Below are 23,000 nucleotides of genomic sequence, written 5' to 3'. Positions count from 1 at the left end.
CCGTCACTTATTCCTCGCCTGCACGCTAACATTGGCCGCAACCTAACCTTCCCCCACAGATTGCATGAAAAGAAGCAATTATAGATTGGAACAATACATGAGAGCGAGCCATCAGCACGTGGAGGCCGTCTCTTGTTTCTCAATAATGGAGGAGATAATCCCATCAAAAACTCCAACATTTCTAGGGTCAAGCTTGCGGAGCCCGGCAGGCGAGTGAACAATTCTCTTTTTAGGGGGTTGGCGTGATTGTCAAACAAACACCGTATACAGAAGAGAAAATAAGTATTTGATTTTACCGCATTCCAGAAGTATGAAGTCTAGAAACTTTTAAGGTAGAAAAAAAAAGATTACAAATGAATTTGTACAAGTCGGTTTTTTGTTGTCTTACATTCATTTATACCAAATTATGTGTATTTTGTAACATACTATTGTAAAAAATACATGCTAACAAATGCTCATTATTTAAATTGATTTATTTAAACCTCAATAAACAGCTACAAAAATTAAATATAATGTTATATTATAAAATATAAAAGCAGACCCATCTCAATAGACAAATTAGGCCAAAATGGGTCAAACTTCTTCATGCAAATTTCTCACGAATGAATCGGCTCTAAGAGCAACACAGCGTGTTTAACCCCGCCCCTCCCCCTGCTCAGTGTGGACACAGAGACCTTATTGTCATGATTATGGCAATGTTATTATTAGTGTGTGTGTTGTCAGATCATTTCAACCTGCAATAAAAGGCTGTTGTTCCCGCGAACAATTACGGACACCTAGAGACTAATGTAGACTACTACATTCACAACTGACTGGTAGTCTTATTGGCTTGTATTTTAGTTCATTTAGCCATTTTGTGCTTGAAAATGTTTAATTTAGGCAAAAATATTTACAATTTTCTTTGACTAATCATAGGTCCGTAGTATACCACAAAACTTGCGTCATTTATTAATTAATTTAAAAAAAAAACGTGATAGAGTGACGGACCAATGTTTGAACTGTGATGTAGCGAGGGACAACAACTCAAGCAGTGTATTAATAACTCGACGAGATGCGTGCCGTATTTTAAGCTAACTGGAGAATGCACACAAACCGAGGCAAAACTGTGGCATGAATTTTTTTCACTAACCGAGGTTCCACTGTTTTCGACTGAGGGAAATAAGTATTTGATCCCCTACTAACCAGCAAACCCACAGGCCTTTCCACCGCCATGGGAGAGACCAAAGAGCTGTCAAAGGACCTCAAGGACAAGACTGTAAACTGAGACAACACCGGAATGGACTACAAGACCAAAAGAGACCACTGTTGGTGCAACAACACATCAATGAACTGCGGCCACAGGTAGTGAAGGGATAATGTACATAATGACAGAAGCAATCCTCTAAATTAGGGTTACAACAGCGAATGTGAGATGACCCCAAAGAACCTCCCATCTGCCGAGCAGTAGGACAGAGCAGCCATCTGTGCAGGAATCTGTTTTAGCGTTTAAAAGCAGATATCTACACTCCATAGATGATGTCATCTGCTGTCACAGTCTTGCGGTGCAAACCGCAAAGGAACATCTACTTTCGCTTGATTTTCAATGCTCTACTTGTTCTAATAACTCCCTGAGACAATATTTCTAATGAACAGAAGTTTTGTGGCCATGACCGTGATGCCTGCCCCGCTCCTCATCAATATTAGCATGATTTGCAAATCAAGTATTTTACAAGAACTGGCAATAATGAATCCTGGAATAAAATAATCACCGCCGCCGATTGAAATGTCACGACTCCTTGGGTACATGACTAATGCCTCATTTTTTATTACGAACAGATTTTCACCACTTGTGCCGACAAGAAAAGAGCGATTTGTACAGTACACAAGCGTCTGCAGTCTGTGAAGTCTAATTAGTCTTGGTCACAGGTGACAGGAAACAACGACATGTCAATAAAACGCAGCGACAAGAAGCAGGCCGTATAACCCCTGGCGGAGCAAAAAAGTGGGTGGGCTCAGCGACCAATGGGAGGGGAGTATTGATAGATGAGTAAAATTGGGGCAGCGTTACCTTGGTAACCAGAGCCTTGGATGTCTGTACTATCAGCTGTCATGCTGGAGGCGGCAAGTGAATCCCTTTTACACTTTTACTGGTATAGGTAAGCTTTGTACATAAAGGGATTCATGCCATGGCGCAACCCCCCCATGTCATAAATGTTTGAGAGCTTTCTAGCTACTGTGTGACAGATGCTGTAAGCCAAGTTAAGAAGTGGATACACAGAGGCACCATGGGGCAGAGGGTACTAAAATCCGCACGAGTCTTAAGACAATCGGCTGCTTTCTTGAAATGAATGTTGCACTTGAACTACCTGTTTAAACCAAGGACATATTGTGGCGCAGAAGTAGCACTTCAAACAACACCATCATACAACACCAACATACTGTATACTGAGGATCCTCACATATTTGAGATTCAGTATTTTGGTGAGAAAAATAATATGTTTTTATATTTATTTATCTACTTTATTTAGGGCAACGAAAAACAGCGCATTAACAGCGGTAACTCTTATTTAATTAATTACACGCATGCCCACCATGTCAAGACACCCCTCTCTGCTATGACGGCGGACAAAGGCACTATAGAGTTTCCACACAGAGTCTGACGCTCTTTAATAACTTTATTTTGACCTGAACACATCAACAACAGTGCACTATATACGTATCTCCAACTCACAAGCATGTCTAGTCGTCCTCGGAACAAGACTTCCTCATTGTTTCTAGACCAGGGGTCCCCAACCACCTGGGAAATTTTCAGGCGCAATGATGCATATTTGTCCGTCCACATCTTCAAGTTAATTCATGCTAGCACATGCTAGCCTGTTATCACCCACATCAAACAGTGACGTTACAATATTCTCTCTGAAAAACAAACTCCAGGCTTGTACTGATGGATGTTGGATCTATTTACATTTTGTGCTTATAATTTGATGTTGTTACTGTATTAGTTTTACACACTACATAATAAATAAATAGTATTTGATCGGTATAATGTACAATGAACCCCCCCCCCCCCCCCCTTGTACTTGGAGCCCCACTTCCCATTACAAAATGACTGTATCACAAACAGAGGGGCTGCTACAAATTCTGGGCCACATCTGTCACCACATCTTATACAGTATGACTTGACTTTGACTTGAACCTGAATTTAGTTGCCTAAGAAGGCAGCAGCTGTACCATTACACCACTAGGGGCTGACAGGTGAGTCGGTGAAATCAGACCTCACAAAACGCTTGGCGTTATATATTTGTCTCTCTAAAATTACAAGTGACCCAGTATTCTAGTAAATAATATGTACTGTTGTGCAGAACCCTGCTAAATTGTCATGAAAGCAGGTTCTGCTTCATCACATTAAGAAGAAGATAAATATAGTTGATGGTTTGTTCTGCAGTCATACGTCAAAGTGCTTTTAGCTGTGTGCACGTGTGGACAGAGGAAGTAATAATGGCTCAATCACTTACTTTAGTCACTGTAATCTACAAACACAACACAGAGCTCCTATTGGGAGCCAGTGCCAAGGGGAGATCTGAGGCAGCTTCAAATTTGTCATTCCACACACTCACAGCCCTCGTTAGAAAGACTCACAAACAGATGCCAGCACATTCCTAAACCCCTAAAGGCTCGCAAAAGTGTGTTTTCGCTCGCAGATCTGCGCGCACAAACTTCAGAGTGGCCGGTGAGGTTTGTTGTCAAGACATCAAAACAAGGACAAGGAGCCAGCCTCCTCTTGGGATGACTAAAATGGATCTGAGGCGAGATTTATCCCAAGTCAGGATCACTTTTCCACTTTTCATCATCATCATCATCACCGATGAAACTGACATTCAAGCTCTCAGAAGAACACATATGGAAGTAATCTATCCCTCACGGCGCCACCCCTGCAGTTCACTCGACCATCCGGGGTGATTTGCAATAAACCCCCTGATTGTCCATTAATCTGACGGTGCGCGCCATTCATTACGGGGCACGCGGGGGAGCCAATCCAAACGCCGCGTGTGTTGTCGCTACATAATTTGACATGATAGCTTTACAAGGAGCATTCTGCTGCTCAAAGTGAACGGCGCGAAGCCACATAAGGTCGTAAAAACTAGTGAGAGAACAGACCACGTGTGATTAAGTGGTGATATACTGCGAAGATAAAAATGCATGCCTGCAATTACATGCAGAAATGCAGTATTGCAGCACTTGCGGCCTGTATGTTAAATGTTGTTAGGACTTTGGCCTTAAACCAGAGAACAATAATCCCTCAGGACTTTGTGCTGCTGTCTTCAATAATTTACTCATATTATGTCTACTATATTGGGTAATACGAGTATAAAGGTGACTACAGGGGTGTTATTTCAAGTCTGGAGGGCTCCAATAATGTTAAAAAATCTATTTAGAAGGTCGGAAAATGTTGTTTTCTATGCTCTAACTAAATTAACTTCATTATTTTTGGGTCCTTCATGGTTTATTTGAACCATTCTTTTCCACATATGGAATGATAATTTTTGTGAAATTATTTATCAATTATTATATTTATTTTTTTGATTAATGTTATTTAATTAGTAAAAAAAAAGTATTTTTTTTTAATTGGGAGCACAAGTTTGAATTGAAGTTATTTTATTTTATGTAATTTATACAGGGTCAGAATTCTACATACAAGTAACCGAAATATTTAATAAGTGTACTTGAATAGGACACTAGGACTCTAGTAAATTTTTGTTAGTGATCATGACTGACTGCAGCTGGTAGTTTCTCTGTGCCAGCATTTTAAGGATAGTCTTACTGTGCAAAGCTTAATTTATTGCTGTATATTGGAAAATGTAATTGAAAGCGCACACGTCCTTCCCAAAATAATACAACAAAGCCAAAGCCTTTTAGAGCTAAATAGAGATTAAAATTACAGTGCATTAGCGTGCACACACGAGTCGGGCTGTTTTTTTGTGCTAAATGACATTAATTATGCATCCACTCAGTGTGTTGTGGAAGCTTTTGAAGCGCTCCCCAGCAAACGCTATGAAGCACTTCCATGCCACTCATAATGTCAGTCCATTGTGAACCTGTTTGTCCCTGACAGGAAACATTTGTATCATGTGTTCAAAAAATAATTATATTTTAATAGCCATGAAGGTAACTCTTGTTGAAAAAGCTGATTATTTGCGGCATCTTTACTCTAAATTAAATTTTGTCCCTGCAAATCAATTGTACTATTACAAATCCTGGTTAAAAAAACACAACCCTCGAGACAACCCTTGTGTCAGATTATTGATTTGGAGCAGCAAGTATCAATCTTCACATGGCAGTCTCTCCAACACGACCATATGTCTGCACCAGAGGTGTCCAAAGTGCGGCCCAGGGGCCATTTGTGGCACGTGGCAGTTTTTTTTTTAAGAAGAATAAACAATAAATGAACAATAAAGTCAAAATATTAGTAAAAATTACCAACAAGAATAACAAATTTTATGAGAATTACGTAATATTATGAGGAAAAATAACAGTATTTTTGTTTTGCCGAAAGTCGAAATATAAAGACTTTTTTTCCAATATTATGACATCCAAGAAAGACGCATGTCCATTCTTGTGGATGTGATGAAGACGCTTGCATCTTCTTTTTATAAACCTTTAATGCTTGTTTGCAATGAATTGCTGACGCAAAAAAATAATTTTAATTGTTTTAATTGTTTTAAATTGTGTAAAAGTGGCCCTTAAATCCTTTAATTTTTCAGCATGTGGCCCTCGGTGGAAAAAGTGTGTACACCTCTGGTTTGCACCGTCGTGCAAAGGTTTGGCTTTATTTTTCAGGGGGAAAAAACAATACTTTCTTGCGTAGTTCATAAGGCTCCGCTTCTGGCAGAATTGTTTTCCTGGGAAACATTGGTAAAAAAAAAAACAACAATAACAAGCTGAAATGTTTTATGTTTTGAACCCTCGACATGATGCCTTGATTGTGACAATCGAAAGAGTTCTAGTTTCCTGGCAACAGACGCATTACAGATGTCCACACACCAAACAACGAAATGTATCAATATGTACACAGCTCATACACGACTGCAGGAGACCTTTCATTTATGAGTAGGGTTTTTGACTTGCATTCATTCTGCATTCGTTCTTGTGTTGTCGCTGTCCCTGTGTTGTTACTTAACACATGTTTTTCAGAGTTCAACACAAATGCTTAGAGACTTAGCAGTGTCTAAATCCAACTAATTTAACTTGTGGAGCCTATTCAATAAACAGCCATTCATTTGACATGTGTCATTCTGCAGGGGTCTGTCCTAAGACATCTGCCATTTAACTTTCATAACCTCTTTAAGTGGGGAAAATGATGATTAAAGTGCTGATTTGAACACATTTTCCTCCAAATCATTGTCCCAAAGTGGTTATAGTTAATTTATTCCAAACATGCATACAGTTTACATTCAAATGTTTCATGTTACAATTCACATGTCTGAAAAGGAGTAGGAAGAAGCAAAGCTTATTTAATCCTACTCCCTCTCTGTTTCACATCAATTGCTAATATAGTACATTTGTTGACTTCCTGTATTCAACATGCACTAATTGACTATTTACATAACTCTTCTTGCCTCTGCTGGGCCTCCAATTAGCTTGATGTACTGTTGGTGCTCAAAGTACTTTGTACCTGTCCCTGCTTCTTCACGTCTCATGCTTTCTTGGCGATGTCAGTGTTGCGTTTTGTCAGATGCTCGCTCATGTCGACGTTTGTACCTTTCTGCTTTTTTTCCCCGTTTCAGCAGTGCGGTTTTGAATTCCCTATTGGTGAACTTAAGGATGATGACGGGTGCGGCGTTTGTGCCATGCAGTGGGATGCAAATATCGATGGTGTTGATATCTGCGTCCACCTCCTTTAATTGTAGGAAATTTGCCAATTTGTTGCTTTGTTGAAGCAGCATCCATTTCACCTGGTTTTCTGTTCTGGACTACCCTGGCATTTATCCTGGGTGTAATTCGGAGCCCCGTGAAGATCATGTCGTTCATTTGTGGCTTCTGATACATCTCATCAATTGTATTTTTCATTTGCTCAATAATATTTTCCTTTGCTTCTTTCTGTTTTGCAAGAGTGGCGCGCAAAGCAGCATTATCATCCTTTAGTGCCTTGATATCATCTCGTAGTTCCTTGGTATCCTTGCGCAGTGCTCTATTTTCCTCCTCAAGGTTTATGACCTTATCATGGATCTCCAAGAAGCTCTTCTCGAGGCTGTTGTTCTGCAATTGTACATTTCCAATCTGTGTTAGCAAGTCTCTTAGATCTAGCCTTATTTGTGCTACAGATTGGGACTGTAGCGCTGTCATCTCTTCCCTCAAGGCTTGAAACAACTTCCGGTGTTTGCCATCGAGACGTGAACATGATGTTACATTCATCAGGGCATCCTCTAATGTCAAGTCCACCTTATCCGTCAGCCAGGATGGCCCTGTTTCTGATTTTGGACCCGAATTTCCGGGACTGGTGTCATTTTGCTTTTTGTTTGGCATTTTGTTAGGCAACTGTTTTGCACAGCAGTTAGCTTGCCTTGCTAGGAGCTGTCAGCACTTGTAACTCGTCTATTTCAAAGAATCTGTACCTCTCGCCTGTCTGAGTTCAAGTTCAGGGTGTCAGCAATCTGTTCTGATTTTGTGTTCCCGAAGTGTAGTTAGGCCCAAATAGTTTGAAACTCTAGTAAACAACAACAACAACAACAACAACAACAACAACAAAAGTGACCCCCTTAAGTTAGAAACAGGACATTTCACGTCCGGATCTAATACATAACAAGTTAGAACTGGAACTAGAAGTTTTGAGCAGGCTGTCGACTCACATGCCGGCGTCTTTATAGGTTGCGATTTAAAAAAAAAGCTAAAATATAATATGTGACATTTGCAGTTCAGGGAGAATGCTACGGCAAAAGTTGTAAGCAATGCCACAAAAAATAAGCACTGGCGCTTTTCTAATGATGCAAGAGCTGTCACTGCACTCAAACATTTTGGTTAATGTAGCTTTCCCTTGATAGTTTATTTCTACAGTATATCTTTGTAACTGCTTTTAAAATAAACCCAAAGGTATTATATTTTTGTAAAAATATAAAATCACCCTATATTTCTCATGACCTTTTATTGGCATTTGCAATTTTAATGCCTCCTACTTCATTATACATACGCAAATGCCTCATCTATGAATACTGCATTAGGAATAAATTACTCGCTAGCAAGGCTAAATGTGTTGGCTTTTACACGTCGTGAATGAATTCACCCTGGTGTTGTTGTATAATCACGCTCATTATTGAAATAATCCTATTGGACCTCCAGATTAGAATCATATTCTTGTGATCAGGCAGATATCAAAGTGGGATTACAGGGGTGGTATCTCGGATTTCCTAGGAGATTAACGTCTGAAACACTCATTATAATCTAAGAATATCATTTATGTCCCGATTGATTGTTGACAGAGATGAAAATGATTTTGTGAGAGAGATAAACAGATTGGGAGTCAAGTGTCATTGCGGCGATGAGATCAGACAGTCTGCCCTGCCCGGAGATTTGATTGATGTCACTCGTCGCTCTTCCGTGTCCATGACAACGAACCTCGGCGTGTGACTTGAAATGTGATAGTTGATTGGTGAGAACGTTTTGATTTCACAGTCTGAGGACGTGTTCTTCTTCACTGGAGGACAATCAGCGACGAGATGATCAGATGGAGTGTGTGTTTTAAAGGCTGACTGCGTCTGAAACTGCAATGCAAAATAAGAAATCACTCACTGTGTGTTACCACGGAGCGCACACATACGTCTCATTTCCTCCAGCCCTTACATGTCATCTCCTAGTATGTGCTTTGATCAAATTAGGGGACACGGTGTGGAACATCCCCGCATCACGTGTAAAACATGCTTCCCGACCAACAATTCATCAGCTGGAAAAGAAAGTCAAAAGCCAAGGCTTGACCTCAGAGAGTGAGCCCCTGTCCACTCTGAGGAACTATTTTTACATTATTTCCAATTAAGGCGGAGACCCTTGAGGAGGGACAGCTTATTTTTGTCACATTAGAGTTAAATTAGCACATTTTTTAAAATGGGAGACACACCAGATGGTGCTCCTCCATCCCACTGTGAGGCAATGCTTGCTTTGGAAGCGACACACACTATTTAACTTTAGAACATAAATGCATACATTAAAATTGATATTAAACTGGACTTTTTTATGATGGGTTGGTGGCAATCATTTTTTCCCCCTTTGGGATCAATATAGTAGCAACATCACCTAATGGGAAAATGAAACATAAAGTCATCACCATATGGCGGTTCACATTTTTCGGCTTCACTCTTTAAAAAAAAAATATATATGAATCAATAAATCATGCTATTTTGTGGTTAAATACTCCCTATTATTAGTTAAAAATATGTATATTGAAGCAACATGTAAGTATTTTCTTTGCCTAAGTTAAACATGATCCAGCACAAAAATGGCTAAATAGACTAAAATACAAATACAGTATAAGGCATTCAAAAGACGCATTCAAAGATGCTGTTATCGTTGTGTAATAGGGGTGCACAATAATTATCGTAATTTCTGGTGTATAAAACACACTGGTGTTTAAGCTGCACCCACAAAATTTATAGAGAAAAACAGATTTGTACATATACAAGCCGCACTGAACTAAAAGCCGCACATGTCCACGTCATAAAATGGCATATTGTGGCGAGCACGACTCTGTGAGGACCAGGTAGCTTTCACGACAAGCTTGTCAACCCATTGGAAATTGTAGGAGGTCATTACTCAATATAACGGTCTGACTCACGGCGTCATCCTAGATAGAACGCTAAACTCATCACACAGCAACTTAACACTCAAAAGGTTGCTAGGAAATATAAACTGCCGATACGAGTTAAAAAAAACAAAACAACTATGCATTTTGTCCGAGCAAAGGATTTAATTGGAGGACAAGCTGCATAGAGAATGGATGGATGGCTGCTGAGGAGCTGCAATGCTGTCTCTGTCAACCATAGGGAGCCAGTGGAGCCCTGAAGGAGTCCCCGGCAGGCACTTTGTTCTTATACAGATGTTTGTGCCACATAGAAATGTGCAGCTTTCCAAATTGTATCGTTGCCAGCACTATTTAATTGGTTCATTGTTTGTGACTTTATTAAGGTTAACCTGTCTTATTCTACGTTGATAGAAGGAGAACGTAATAGTTTAGTTTACTATTGGTCATTTTTAAGGTTTAAAATAAATTAAAATAATTTTTTCCATAATTTAAATCGTCTCTTGCACTATTTGTTGGATTTTGCACAAACAGTGTTTATTTGTGAAATGCATCCAGTGGCAACGTAGTAAAAGAAGCATAATGTGTTCATTCATTGCTCGAGATGCGACTTGACAGCAGTCTGAGGGAAGAGCTGCTGCCGATATCGTTATTGACAATGGAGATGGACAATATCGGTATATCGCATATTGGTAAAAAGCCAATCTCAAGCACCCCTCTAAATTGTAGCCATCCTGCTCGATCCATGTTTACGCTTTATATACTGTAGTAACTCCACTTCTCTTGCTACAACAGAAGCTCGTAGTTTACGCATAAAAGACAAGTTCTGTCACTTGAGTGACATCTTCAAAGAATCCAGCATGTTGCGTCCAGGATGATAAAGCCTGCATAGCTAGCGTGTTCTTATGCTCCAAATACTTGCTTTAGTATGACAGTATCCTAATTAACAAACACTCTAGGGTGGGAGGGTGCTAGAGTGGATCGGGCTGCCCGTGGTGATTGACAGATAGATTAATATTGTCAGACCCCAGAGAGATGTGTCACATTGCACCCGGAGCCATTGTTACTCGTTTCAAGGACAATTTCTCCACCTTGACACCAGCCCCTCCTCCTCCTCCTTGAGTGAGGAGGGGGGGCCGCGGGGGTCACAATCATTCAAACCGATGTCTCATCACAGGAGTGAAGCAAGAGAAGCCCACGGGAGACGCAGCACTTTGGACAAGAATCACTGACACCTTTGCTTCACTGTGAATATTGCTTTGGTAGATAGTAGCAAAAAGGAGAATAAAAGTCATCACCAGCAGCGCTATGCCTGACAAAATGACAACCGACTACACACCGTCTGCCAAACAGTCATCACAACATCACCAACTCACCACACACTGTAAACGGTCTAAGCCCATGGGTTATTTGGTTTTATACTGTATATCACGTGCATCCGGCAACTATAGGAGACTCAGCGGTTAAAGAAAAAACCCTTTTTTGGGGAATTTTGCCCATCATTCACAATCCTTATGTGAGACATGAACACAACACGTCTTTCTTTTTTCTGTGCCTAAAGACTGACTGACTCTGAAAGTGACAGTAATAACTAAAGTGGTGTTTACACTTCCATGCATTTTGCTTCAGCATTGCGTGTCAGAATGCGGAAAGAGCATGAAGGAGGCATAAATGAGAAAAAAGGAGGCACGGAGAGTGTGGGGAAATGAGGGAATTTGCATGCATTTTGCTTCTGCATTGCGTGTCAGAATGCGGAAAGAGCATGAAGGAGGCATAAATGAGAAAAAATGAGGCACGGACAGTGTGGGGAATTGAGGGAATTCCTAAGTAATCGCTTTGGGCATTATGATTAGTTATTAAAAAAACAAAATCACAAGGAAGATCCAAGAGGCTACAGGAATTGTTTGAGAATTTTTTGCACACTAACACACTGCCCTGCACAGTTTACACATACAATACTTCACGCCTGTTTACCACCAATTTACTCATTGACAAAATTGAGTACCGTTGTGGGGACAGAATGTGTGCAAGTGTAAACTGAGCTTAAGCAGTGTAGTGGTCTCATTATTGACTTAAAATACTTATTTTTTCTATTACTGTTTTGTTTATTTTTTTTACTTAGTATTTTCACAGGAATTTTATGTCCTTCATGTGTTGTGTACAATGTGAGTGACTTTAATTTAGGTGAGTGACTTTAATTTAGGTATGTAGTGTAACTTGAGGACCACGTGTATTTAGATATTTGGTGTCAACAAAAGCCCATTAGATATACAGTCATCCCTCGCATCGTGGTTCAATTATCACCCCTTCGTTATGTCGCGTTTTTTCCTAAATTAATGAATTAATACATGGCCCTGTTTTGTGGCAGACTACGGTCTATTATTAGTCAAAAGATATTGACATACAAGTCATATGTAGTATTCTGGTCACTAGACGACAGTGATGACACAAATCATTGAGACATTACCTTACATGACATTACCTTCAAATTGCATGAAGTCATGAAGTCAGCCATGACATGCCCGACATGATAGAGTGGAAAAAAGTTCTCTACCCATTCCGTGTCGAAGTGGTGAGTTTTTGGCTTCTTAAGTTTAGAATAAATACATTTGAGGCAAACGGGTTAGCTCGCTAGCTTATTTGCTTGCTAGCTAGCGGCCATCTTGAGTCCCTGCAGCATAAGAGTTGCGCAATGTGTTGGAAACAATGAATGGTAGGAGTGTAAAGGTGACTGTAAGCAGAGAAGAAGTATGTCTAGAAGGTTCTAATAATGTTCAAAAGTCATAAACAGGTTTTCTATGCTCTAACTACAAAAATATTCCAGTCATTAACATTGCGGCAATTCATTTATCGCGTCTGGAACCAATTAACCGCAATAAACGGCCGACTGTACTCTCTGCTGCAATACTTCTCTTGGAACTCGTGTTTGTGACGCCAGTGAAGTGAAATAAGTGGACTGCTATTGTTGCTGGTCTAAATAGTACACTGAAGCAAAGACATAGCAGCTTTCTTAACAAGGACAAACGTCACTGATGAATGTGTTTCTTGTCATCCTTTGGGGCATCCTCTGTATTTTCTCTTGTTCAAGGACATCAAATCAATCAAGTCCAAGAAAAGGCTTTTACAAACTCTCCTGGGGGGTATATTTCACTTCTGTGAGTCTGTCTTTTATTGTTTCCTCAACCTGCTCCTGTGGCCTGTTGAAGTACAAGTTCTCCTTCATGTTTTGGACTTGCATTGGGAATAGAGAAATGATCATCACACTCAATGTGCCTCATCTTCGGCAATGTTATTTTGTTGGGAGTTTGCTTGCTGCACAGTTGCCTTCAGCCTAACTGTAGTGCGATGAAGAGTAGAACGTGTCCTCCTGTTGTGACACCATGCTGTTGAATGCAGCACGGCCAAGGACACTGCCTCTCTGCCGCCTTTCAGAAGCTGCTTGTTGCCCTGGCGACTGCATAGAAGTCGTCTTTGCTGCCTGGCTGCAGCCAGAATACTGTTAAATCCTACTGTGAATATCCTCCACTGTGGTTGTGCTTTATCCTTCTTCTTTTTAACAACCCTTGATAATCGAGTTAGTGTGCGGAGGTACAAAACTGCCCAAGGCGTCCTCATCAAACCAAATAAGACATTTACATTTGCTCTCCACAGTGCATTAACCAATTTAGCTCTACGACCCGCTATCCCAAAACAAGATCAGTCACAGCGGCCAACTGGAGCAAAAACACTCGCCTCATAGTTCTGCAAAACTGAATTAAAAATAATAAATGTTGTTGTTGAAGCTGTATTCCCTGAAGGGAAACAATGTTCTCTTCATGGTTCACAAGATTGGACCATGCTGGTATGCTGACCTTTACTCTTATCTCTGTTTCTTCTTACTTTTTCCCACCACGTGGGAAGAAGCAGCATGACAGCAAACGATGCCAGCAAAGGGTTATGTCGTCTCGCTGACAGCAAACTGAGAAATATGGCAGGTGCACACGCTCACATAACAACTAATATGGGAAAACGCCAAGTGGGGATTACTGGGAGCATTACTATAGGAACGGACATTGCACAGCAACAGCAAGCTAATATTTTGGCTCCAGCTACATGAGAAGGGAAATATATTAGCCATGGCACATAATAAATGACCTATGTGAGTTTTGAGCTATTTTTAAGGCTTTATTTTAAGATCTGTAGCAAAGCCTGTTTTTTTTGTTTTTTTACAAAGTTGTCCTCCGTGAAATGGCGGGTGTATATATAGGGGTGGACTCACCAGCTTGGGGCAGGTCTGAGATAAATAGGCTCTCGGGACACATATTCTCCTAACCTGCTCACTAAAAACACGCTAAAAGAAAAGTTCATGAAAAATAGTGGCAAATAAAACCCTGCACTCACAAACATATATATCAGTGATAGTGATAGTGATGATTGGACAACACATGATTTTTAGATATCAGTACATAATTAAACACCATCATGTCATAAAAAACATATACAAAGATAATTGTATAATAAATTGTGGCAAGAAAATAAACATTACCTTTCCCTGACACCCACTACACTACAAACATCCGACTAGCGAACATTCGCGGATACGAACACACACCGACTGGTCTATATTTTATTTTATTTTGCCTTGTAGTCGCTCAATCAGTATTTATACTGCTACTGTACATGCTTGACCAGTAGAGGGCACTGTGACACTGCTAATGGGACCAACAGAGGAACAGTTAGACACTGGAGAGATAAAGCTAAATGGAAAGCTGTATGATACAACCCGGACAGAGCGTGTGATTAAAGTTTATGAAGAGTTAATAGGCCTGCTTAATTCTACACCACCCACACAACAACACCTCTTTTAGAAGAGACTAACGACGACGACAATTTGTCCTTTTTTTCAATAACTCCTCCTCCTTCTCCACCACAAGGACGTATGCTCGACCACTCCTCTTCAAAGGTAAATAACATTTATCATTACGTATTATTATATCACTTTTATTGTTGTTTTTTTCATTCATTATCCTCGTTTAATATTACTACTGCATCCAAACTCATATTTACATACATACGCATATAATGTATATGTATACACATACAGTACATGTAGTACCTACTGTATATAATTGGTAATATTACCTTTTCCCCTACTTAAGAACAAATCGACATAAGAACAGCCGTCTTTAACCAATTGTGTTCGTAAGTTGGGGACCCAGTGTATTGTATTTTTGAATCATTTATTTTATTTGTGAAAATGCAATAACAGCACATTTCTCTGTGTTTTCTGCATCGAGAGGCTGACAAACCATAGAAGTGTGCCTTTATTGCATTTTCTCAAATAGAATAAAGGTCTGACAAATCCGAAACTGTGTTATAATTAACGTTTAGCCTTTGTAGGATAATCAAGGCCACATTTGAGAAGCTGATTCCACCTTAAATGGAGTCGGAGGCTGACATATTGGAAGCTAACTTCAGCTTTGTAAATCCTCTTCAAATGTCTCTCATTTGTATAAAAGCCACTTTTACACTAAAGAATACGTTTTATGTCTTTACATTTGAGAACAATCTCATGTTAATATTCTATAAAGCTCTCGCATTGGTTTCATTGTTAAAAAAACACTGGCCGACCCAGAAATACGGAAGTAAACAAACACTTTAAAAACTTTCTCGGGATCTTGCAAAAGTTTCTCGGGATTAGAGTTCCTTTTTTTTCCCATCATGTCCCCCTCAGGGGCTTCGTAATTTCCTCATTCATGACGCAGAAAAGTAAAATCATGACACACATAAAGGAAGGCATGCTCACGGAAGAATCTAAAGTACATTTCCACCACTTGTCACCTCTTAGTCTCCCAGCTTGTGACCAGCCGACATTTTTAAGTATGCCGGGATCCAACCTAAGTGCACAAATGACTCCCTCTTTGTAAGGGACTCTAAATGACACGCTTTTAAGAACAATTATCCTCAGAGGCGCACAGCTAAAATAAATAATGTACAAGGGACGCAGAGTAGCAACCTCGGCCGTGATTAGCATAACTGAATTTCAAATGATCTTGTTGACTGTTGAAGAAAAGGTAAGCCGTTGAGAGCGTGTAAATGGTTCACGCAGTCGGCACACCTCAGTAATATCATCATGGTGGTGATAAAGTGGTGGGGACCCATGACATGTAAAAGGTCACAAATCAAGTCCAGATGTGACGTATCTTTAAATCCTCTCTTGGTGATCTGAGTGGGGCGGTCGTAGACAGTGATGGATGTGCATGGAGGTATCCCCTCCGGAAGTCCATAATGATGCACATAAAATGAGATCTCTCAGCAGGTGGCATCCTGTCCTTGGCGGAGGAACAAAAAGTCAAATGGGCATACATTAGCTGGCGGCCATCCCTGAGGACTGGAGGTGTCAAAAGTCACAAGATGCCCAGGAAAGAAGGCCTTTTTTTTAAGGTCCAAAACAACATATGCTCCCAACTAGGCTGTGCCATACACCCTGGAGGCAATTTACCTGGCAGATGCTGGCAAAAATACCAAATTAGAGTGCAGCACTGACTTCTTAAGTTGGACTATAGGCGGTCCTCGTGCTCTGACGTTTTCTGTTCCGACATTTCGTGGTTAGGTACGCACTCTCATGAATTATAAATACTGCACAAAAAGAAAAAAAAAAAAAGAACTAGCATACATGCAGCGAAATAATACATAGTCACGCGTCACAACACCAAGGAAGGACCTCACTTTCATTCTTTTTAGACATTTTTCCCTTCATTTTGCCACCCAAGTGAGAGGAACATTTCTGAATACAGTGCGCAAAAGAAAAGGAAAGTGATAGAAGTGATGCACAGAAAGGGTAAAAACGCAGATCCAAGCCTCTCAAGCACTGCGACCATCATCAAGGACAAGGATGGTATCCTTGCACATGTGAAAGGATCTGCTCCTATGAAAGGGACAGTGATAACTAAGCAGCATAGTGGTTTCATTATTGAGACCTCTTCCTCTTATAAGGCTGTCTCTCCCTCCCTTGCTAGCCAACCACGGGGATAAACTAAGGAGTTGTTCTCTTTTTTATTACATCTTTTCATTATTATAGTAACTTGTTTTATTACTGTATTTTATATGTCCTATGTGTTCTGTGTTTATACTTAGACCCACTTTGTCCCCGCAGTCGTACACAACTTTGCGTGCCAATGGGTAAATTGGTGGTAAACATGTGTAAGGTATGTGTAAATTGTGCGGAGATGCATGCCAGTGCGCAAAGAAAATTTTTAAATGCCACAAATGAAAATTTGGGTCACACAACATTTCCATGAACTAGTCGATGCAACGTGAATCAAATATGAAAGCATGCCTCTGCGTGTCTCATTCACATGAAAGGGTTAACTTTTCCACCACCTCTTGGAGCGAGTCGAGGGGGGGGGGGATTCACAAGTTATTTCTATAGCTTCTTGGATCTTCCTTGTGATTTTCTGTGAGCAAGTGATCATAATGCCCAAAGCGATGTCTTTTAGTCAGCAATTCCCTCTCCCACATTGCCTCCTTCCTGCTCTTTGCACATTCTTTAGCTGCAGCTTCGAGAAAATACAGACATACCTTTCTTTTTTGCATGAGCTTCTTCTCTGGAGTTCAATATTTTGTAGGTCCCCTGCAAATAGAGGAATGAATGAAGCTATGGGGTGATGCCTGTTGTTGTGTGGCATCACGCGGGACGCAGTGGGACCAAATAATGCCATGACTGATTCACAGATGCGGGAAGTGGTGGTGACAATGCATACCCATGCAGGAACAATGTGCTTCACGCGCACTATTGTCGCGCACCGGTCGTAAACAGTACTTGACAAGGTGTAAATAAGTCGTGCAGGAGCGTGGTCAGTTCGTGCCAATGTGCACCATTTTCGGTCACGAATTGCATGCCGAGTGCCGAGTGTAAACAGAACGCAAACGCAGCGCAAACTAGTCTTGACGCTTTTAAGGCATGGCATAAATAAATAAATAAATAAATACATAAATAAATACATAAATAAATGACACACATTGCCACGGCAAATTGCGGGACAATGCAGACGCAAAATGTGTGCGAGTGTACACCGCTTTAGGTCTTAATTTAGGTATAAACTCTCACTTACACTAAAACGCGACTCGAGGAATGGAACTTGAGCAAAGACCGACGACCTTCCGTGCATGACAATAAAAGACACAAACTACACCTGCAGAAACTAATGAGATCCAATACAAAAATGTGCGTACAAGTGCATGCTTGCAGACAACCACAATGTACACCTGCAGACCACTTCTCTGCATGAAAGAGTGTGCAAACGGGAAAATAGGCAAATGACTTAATAGTCTTTCTGTCTAAAAGAGTTATAGCTTATATCCGGGTCATTGCGGTGAATATAAACAACATATTGGTGCATGACTACATATCCAAGGCAAATAGCTAAAGTTGTGACCCACGATGAGACATTATCCATCTCTCTTGCTTCCCAAATGTCACAAAATAACAACCAATAGCACATTTTACACTCATTCCCACATAAAATTGCAGGGGGCCTCTAAAAAAGAAACAGGCCAGACTGTGTTGACAGTAACCAATGTCACCTAATCTCCCCCTGAAGGACAACCATCAAAGATCAATTTATTTTCCTAAATGCTATTCATACATCCATCTCTGCATCCATGGGCGCCCGGGGACGCTGCATATCAGAGCAGGAATCTAATGTTGGCGGGTGGAAGACAATACGGTGACATGGGAGAGGTGACAGAAACAACACAATATTGAATAAATTGAATCGCTGAATGATGTGAGGGGGAAATGGACATAATATTTTGCTTTGCTCTGGAGACTATTATCCGAGGTGGAACTTAGCTTTTCATTATTCAAATGTACTGTCATTCTGTATGCTTCTAGAGCAATTACTTAAGCTTTTTAATCTGGGCCCCCGGACATTTCCAAATTGTTGTTTTAAACATGGAAGCTGTAGGATTTGTAATGCTATTTTTAAAATTACCCAAAGTCTTGAGCTATCGTAATTATTCCAGTGGCATCTGAAGCGAAATACTCTGCACCTTCTAGTGACGTATGGGTCATTACGGTAATCATAGCGACCATGGCACAGCAGATCCAGGAATATGAGGCTTTGATAGAAAGCAGAGTGGGTGGGGGTCTGTGCACACAGCAGCTTGAGGTCGTGTGATGGAGAAGGTCAGAGAAGAGAGATTGCTACGACAAAGTTCTGCAGAAAAGTGATAATTTATATTTTGTGGGTGTTTTTTACCATTTGCTTTTGTGATTCGTCATGTTTGTTGATTTTTTGCTGTATTTTTGCTTGATTGTAGACATGTCAAGGAGGTCATCTGGGAAGTAAACAAGGAGGGACGTTCAGACACTCGTGATGTTCAATCTTAATAGTTCATAGTTTACACTGTAAATCCCACATCCTTTATTCACGAACATTATTCAGTAAAAAGCTGCAAAATTCAACTGTTTCTTGTGGTGGTCAGTCATTATCAGTGTTGCAATGTTGAAAATAACACCGTTATTGTTTTCCAGGAACAGGTAATCTAATTATTATTTCAAACGTTACAATGCCGTTAACTTCACTGACACAGTCTGACTCTCTTTTATGAACTTTATTATGACCTTAACATGTCAACAGCAGAGCTCAATTCAAACACTGTATATCAGGGGTGTCCAAAGTGTGGCCCGGGGGCCATTTGTAACCCATTGCTGTTTTTTTATTGTCCTGCGGCACATTGTAAAAAATAATAAAAAATACAAAATATAAAAAGAAAACTAAAAAAACAGCACCAGCAGAACTGGAAAAATCAGCTTTTATTTTTAGGGATGTCCAATATTGGCTTTTTTGCCAATATCCGATATGCTGATATTGTCCAACTCTCAATTTCCAATACCAATATCAGCCCATACCGATATGTAGAGATGTCCGATATTGGCTTTTTTGCTGATAACCGATATGCTGATATTGTCCAACTCTCAATTTCTGATACCGATATCAGCCGATACCGATATGTGTTACATCACATACATCTTGTGATGGAATTAACACATACTGTATCTGTGGTGAAGCAAATGGATGTGGTCGATGTGGTCCAACACTCAGTGTAAATCCGATACAAACTTGAAGAGGAAAAGTGTACCCAACAAAGATGTATACGAATGAAAATACACCCGATATCATATGAAGAAGCAACATTTTCAAGGACCTCCCAAGGGATTCTCCTAATCGAGCGCGCACACACAGTGTCAAATTTCACCGTCGCTTACTTCTGGGAATTGTAGCATTCCTACTAATGAGGATAAGCGGCATAAAAAAATGAATGGATGGACTGGAAGGAGCGAGCTAGCTTGCTACGAGCCACCCACTGTTGTTTACATGCTTGAGAGGCGGTTTGATTAGGTCATCATATGCACGCCGGAAAATATGGGAGCCCATAAGCCTAAGCATTATGTTTATTATCGGCTTTCATTATAGGGAAAAATCCTCATACCGATGTTGACCGATATTACATTTTTATGCCAATATCGGGCCAATTATATCGGAGGACCGATGTTATCGGACATCCCTAGTAATTTAACAATAATAAAGTGAAAATATTAAGAGAAAAAAGTTGTAATCTAACAAGAAAAAAATTACAATTTTATGACAATAAAGTTGTAATATTATGAGGAAAAAGAACGTCATTTAAGTAGCATAAAGTTAAATATTAAAGAAAAAAAATACCTTGTTTCTTAAAGTCATAATTTTATGAGAGACACAGACGACAAAATACAGTTGTAATTTTTGGAAAATTAGTCGCGGAGACCCACCACTTAAAAAGTATACAACTTTGCCTGAAAATGTTCCTTTTTTTTAGTGTTTGTAGTACATGCAAAAGCGGCGACTCCTTGCACTTTGCAATTGCTGAGCACACACGGGACAGGGAGGTTTTGTTTACCATCCCTCAAAAGCCACAGATCAATTACTCTCGCTCTCTCTTCTTGATTTGTCTTTTGATAATTGCAGAGCAGAAAGATGTGTGGTTACACTTCTGCCAGCTCGAAGACACTTTGGACAGGGCTCAAAGTAAACGGTGAGGTGGGAAAAAAATGCTGGCGGCATCTTTTAGTAATAATATGATCGGCGTCGGGAAAGGGAACAAAAAAAAGAAAAAAAGAATCAATACTATTAAAAATGAAGGATGGTCTGACAGAAAACCTTTCAAAGTGTCGGATTCAATAAAAAAGATGGTGCTGTGCTAATTAGCCGGTGTCAGGGAGGCACAGCGCTCCGACGTGACCTTGTGTAGAATTAATATTCACACTGAAAGCAAGCGTCACATTGGCAGTCAATCTCATTAAGATGGTTGCTGTGTAAACCTGGCCATACTGTACATTGGACAAACACAAACTAGTGCTTCATGTCCTTGGAGTGCTGTACAATTACTCACAAATGATTACAAAATAAAAGGGGAACAAAATCTACAAAAAAATGATGAATTCCGAAAATATTTTTGCATGCATTGGAGAAAAACAAGGCAGCCAGTTTAGTCAGTAGTGTGACTGGTACTATTCATCGTGGGTGAGCGCACATCTTTTGCACTCTAACCTCCTGAGAAATCTATTACTCAGTGTTTTGGAGGTGGGTGGGATCACCTGGATGCTGATCTGTAGCAGCCACCGCGGGGGGTTCTTGCCCGCCTGCTGGCGTCAGCACGGACTGAAGGCCAAACACGTGACCCACGGAAGTAAAAGTGCAAACGTGGGAAGGTGCCCTGCTGTTGCTGCGAGACGCGCTTGTGTACGACAGCGCGGGCGAGGCGTTATGTAAGGAAGCCAGGATAAGGAAGAGGTTGTGGCCGCCCACTAGGGTGGCTCTTCATGCATTCCGTGCCGCTGCTGCTGCTGCTGTTGTTGTTGTTAAGCACACAGCTCATGTCCCACAAATGACTCCAACCTTTGCTGTAATACACGAGAAGATTCTAAAGTGGCACAATTGAACTTTGGATAAATTGTCTCATATTTCACATCCTTTCATATCTTGACACAACACTGCAGCAAAACAACAAGAATGATTAAAAAAACCCACAAAAATAATGTTTTATCTTGTTTCTCCTACACACACTGTATGTATCAATAGCCTTTCCCTTGACTTTTTGCTCACTTTTCTCTCCTGCCAGGAGGAATCATGCTAATCATGGTACAGTGGTTTAGTTTAGTTCATTTCACTCAAGCTTAACAGTTAAAATGTGTAGCAGGAAGCACAGTTTATTTAATTAATCCTACCCCTTCTCACATTCTCTGCAATAGCGATGTGCATACCACTGATTTCGTTTCCGATCTGATAGCGAGTAAAATTCAGGCTGGTACAGGCGACACCGATTCGACACTGGTAATTTGTAAATTCACCTAATGTGTCTGGTAAATTGTAAGTAAATATTGGCAGAGAAGTAGAAGTCACACATTCAGCTGGTGCGGAAGACCTGTAACAGGATGAAGATGGCGTCAGAAAGGTGCTGCGCTGTAGCACAGGGGCGTCCAAACTTTTTCCAGAGAGGGGAATATCAAAGAAGGGCCACTTTGATATTTTGTGAAGCAGTATGCTACAAAGTTATATATGTTTTAAGAAAAAACTACATCTCAACTTTGTCATGTTGGTGAAAAAGTCTATTATTAGTGTCAACCTCTTTGCTCTTTTGTTCCCCCATTTTTGCTGTTTCCCCCCCACATATTTCAACTATCTTCTTAAATAATCTTTGTAAATTTTCATTTTGTAATATTATGACTTTATTATTATACATTTTTCTCCAGCCTAATTTAAAAAAAAAATAACTTTGTTCTATTTCTCATAATATTACAACTTAAACAAGAACATTTTTATTTCATGTTTCAACCCTGTGCAACTGAAATGATGAGCGAAATGACTGAATATTACGAGTTTATTCTCGTAAAATTACAACTTTTTATTCTCCTTAGAATACGACTTTTTTCTCTTAATATTTTGACTTTATTCTTGTAAAATTACAGATTTTTTTGTAATTCTGCTCTTGTTTTTTCAAAAACATTCCAACAATTTCAAATTTGTATCATGACTTTATTCTCATGATATTTTGACTTTATTACTAAAATATTTTGAATTTTTTTGCAGTCTAATTTTCAAAAAATGGTAATTTTATTTGTCGTTGTGTTTGTTTCTCATAATATTACAACTTAAAAAAAAACATCTTTTTAAATTTAACATTCAACCTTGATATTTTTCCTCATAACATTGCG

At 39.9% G+C, this 23,000-nt stretch overlaps 1 protein-coding gene across 4 annotated transcripts in view; it reads right to left on the bottom strand.

Moving 5' to 3' along the window:
* cald1a (caldesmon 1a) overlaps positions 1-23,000 on the bottom strand; it is a 163,437-nt gene that overhangs the window by 91,178 nt on the left and 49,259 nt on the right. Inside the window, exons 1-2 of one of the 4 annotated variants that reach the window (XM_054800084.1) lie at positions 19,006-19,023; positions 17,324-17,375 (exon numbers count right to left, since the gene is read on the bottom strand). The exons of 2 other annotated variants lie outside the window; for them this stretch is intronic. In XM_054800084.1, the coding sequence (XP_054656059.1) occupies positions 17,324-17,375; positions 19,006-19,008 (55 nt within the window). In that variant the 5' untranslated portion in view covers positions 19,009-19,023. Of the gene's footprint in view, positions 1-17,323; positions 17,376-19,005; positions 19,024-23,000 lie in introns of those variants that run through there. One more of the 4 variants, XM_054800085.1, reaches the window with a different exon arrangement.

The sequence above is a fragment of the Dunckerocampus dactyliophorus genome, chromosome 15 (assembly GCF_027744805.1).
Source record: "Dunckerocampus dactyliophorus isolate RoL2022-P2 chromosome 15, RoL_Ddac_1.1, whole genome shotgun sequence".
NCBI lineage: Eukaryota > Metazoa > Chordata > Actinopteri > Syngnathiformes > Syngnathidae > Dunckerocampus > Dunckerocampus dactyliophorus.
This window is presented reverse-complemented; position numbering and strand designations above follow the sequence as displayed.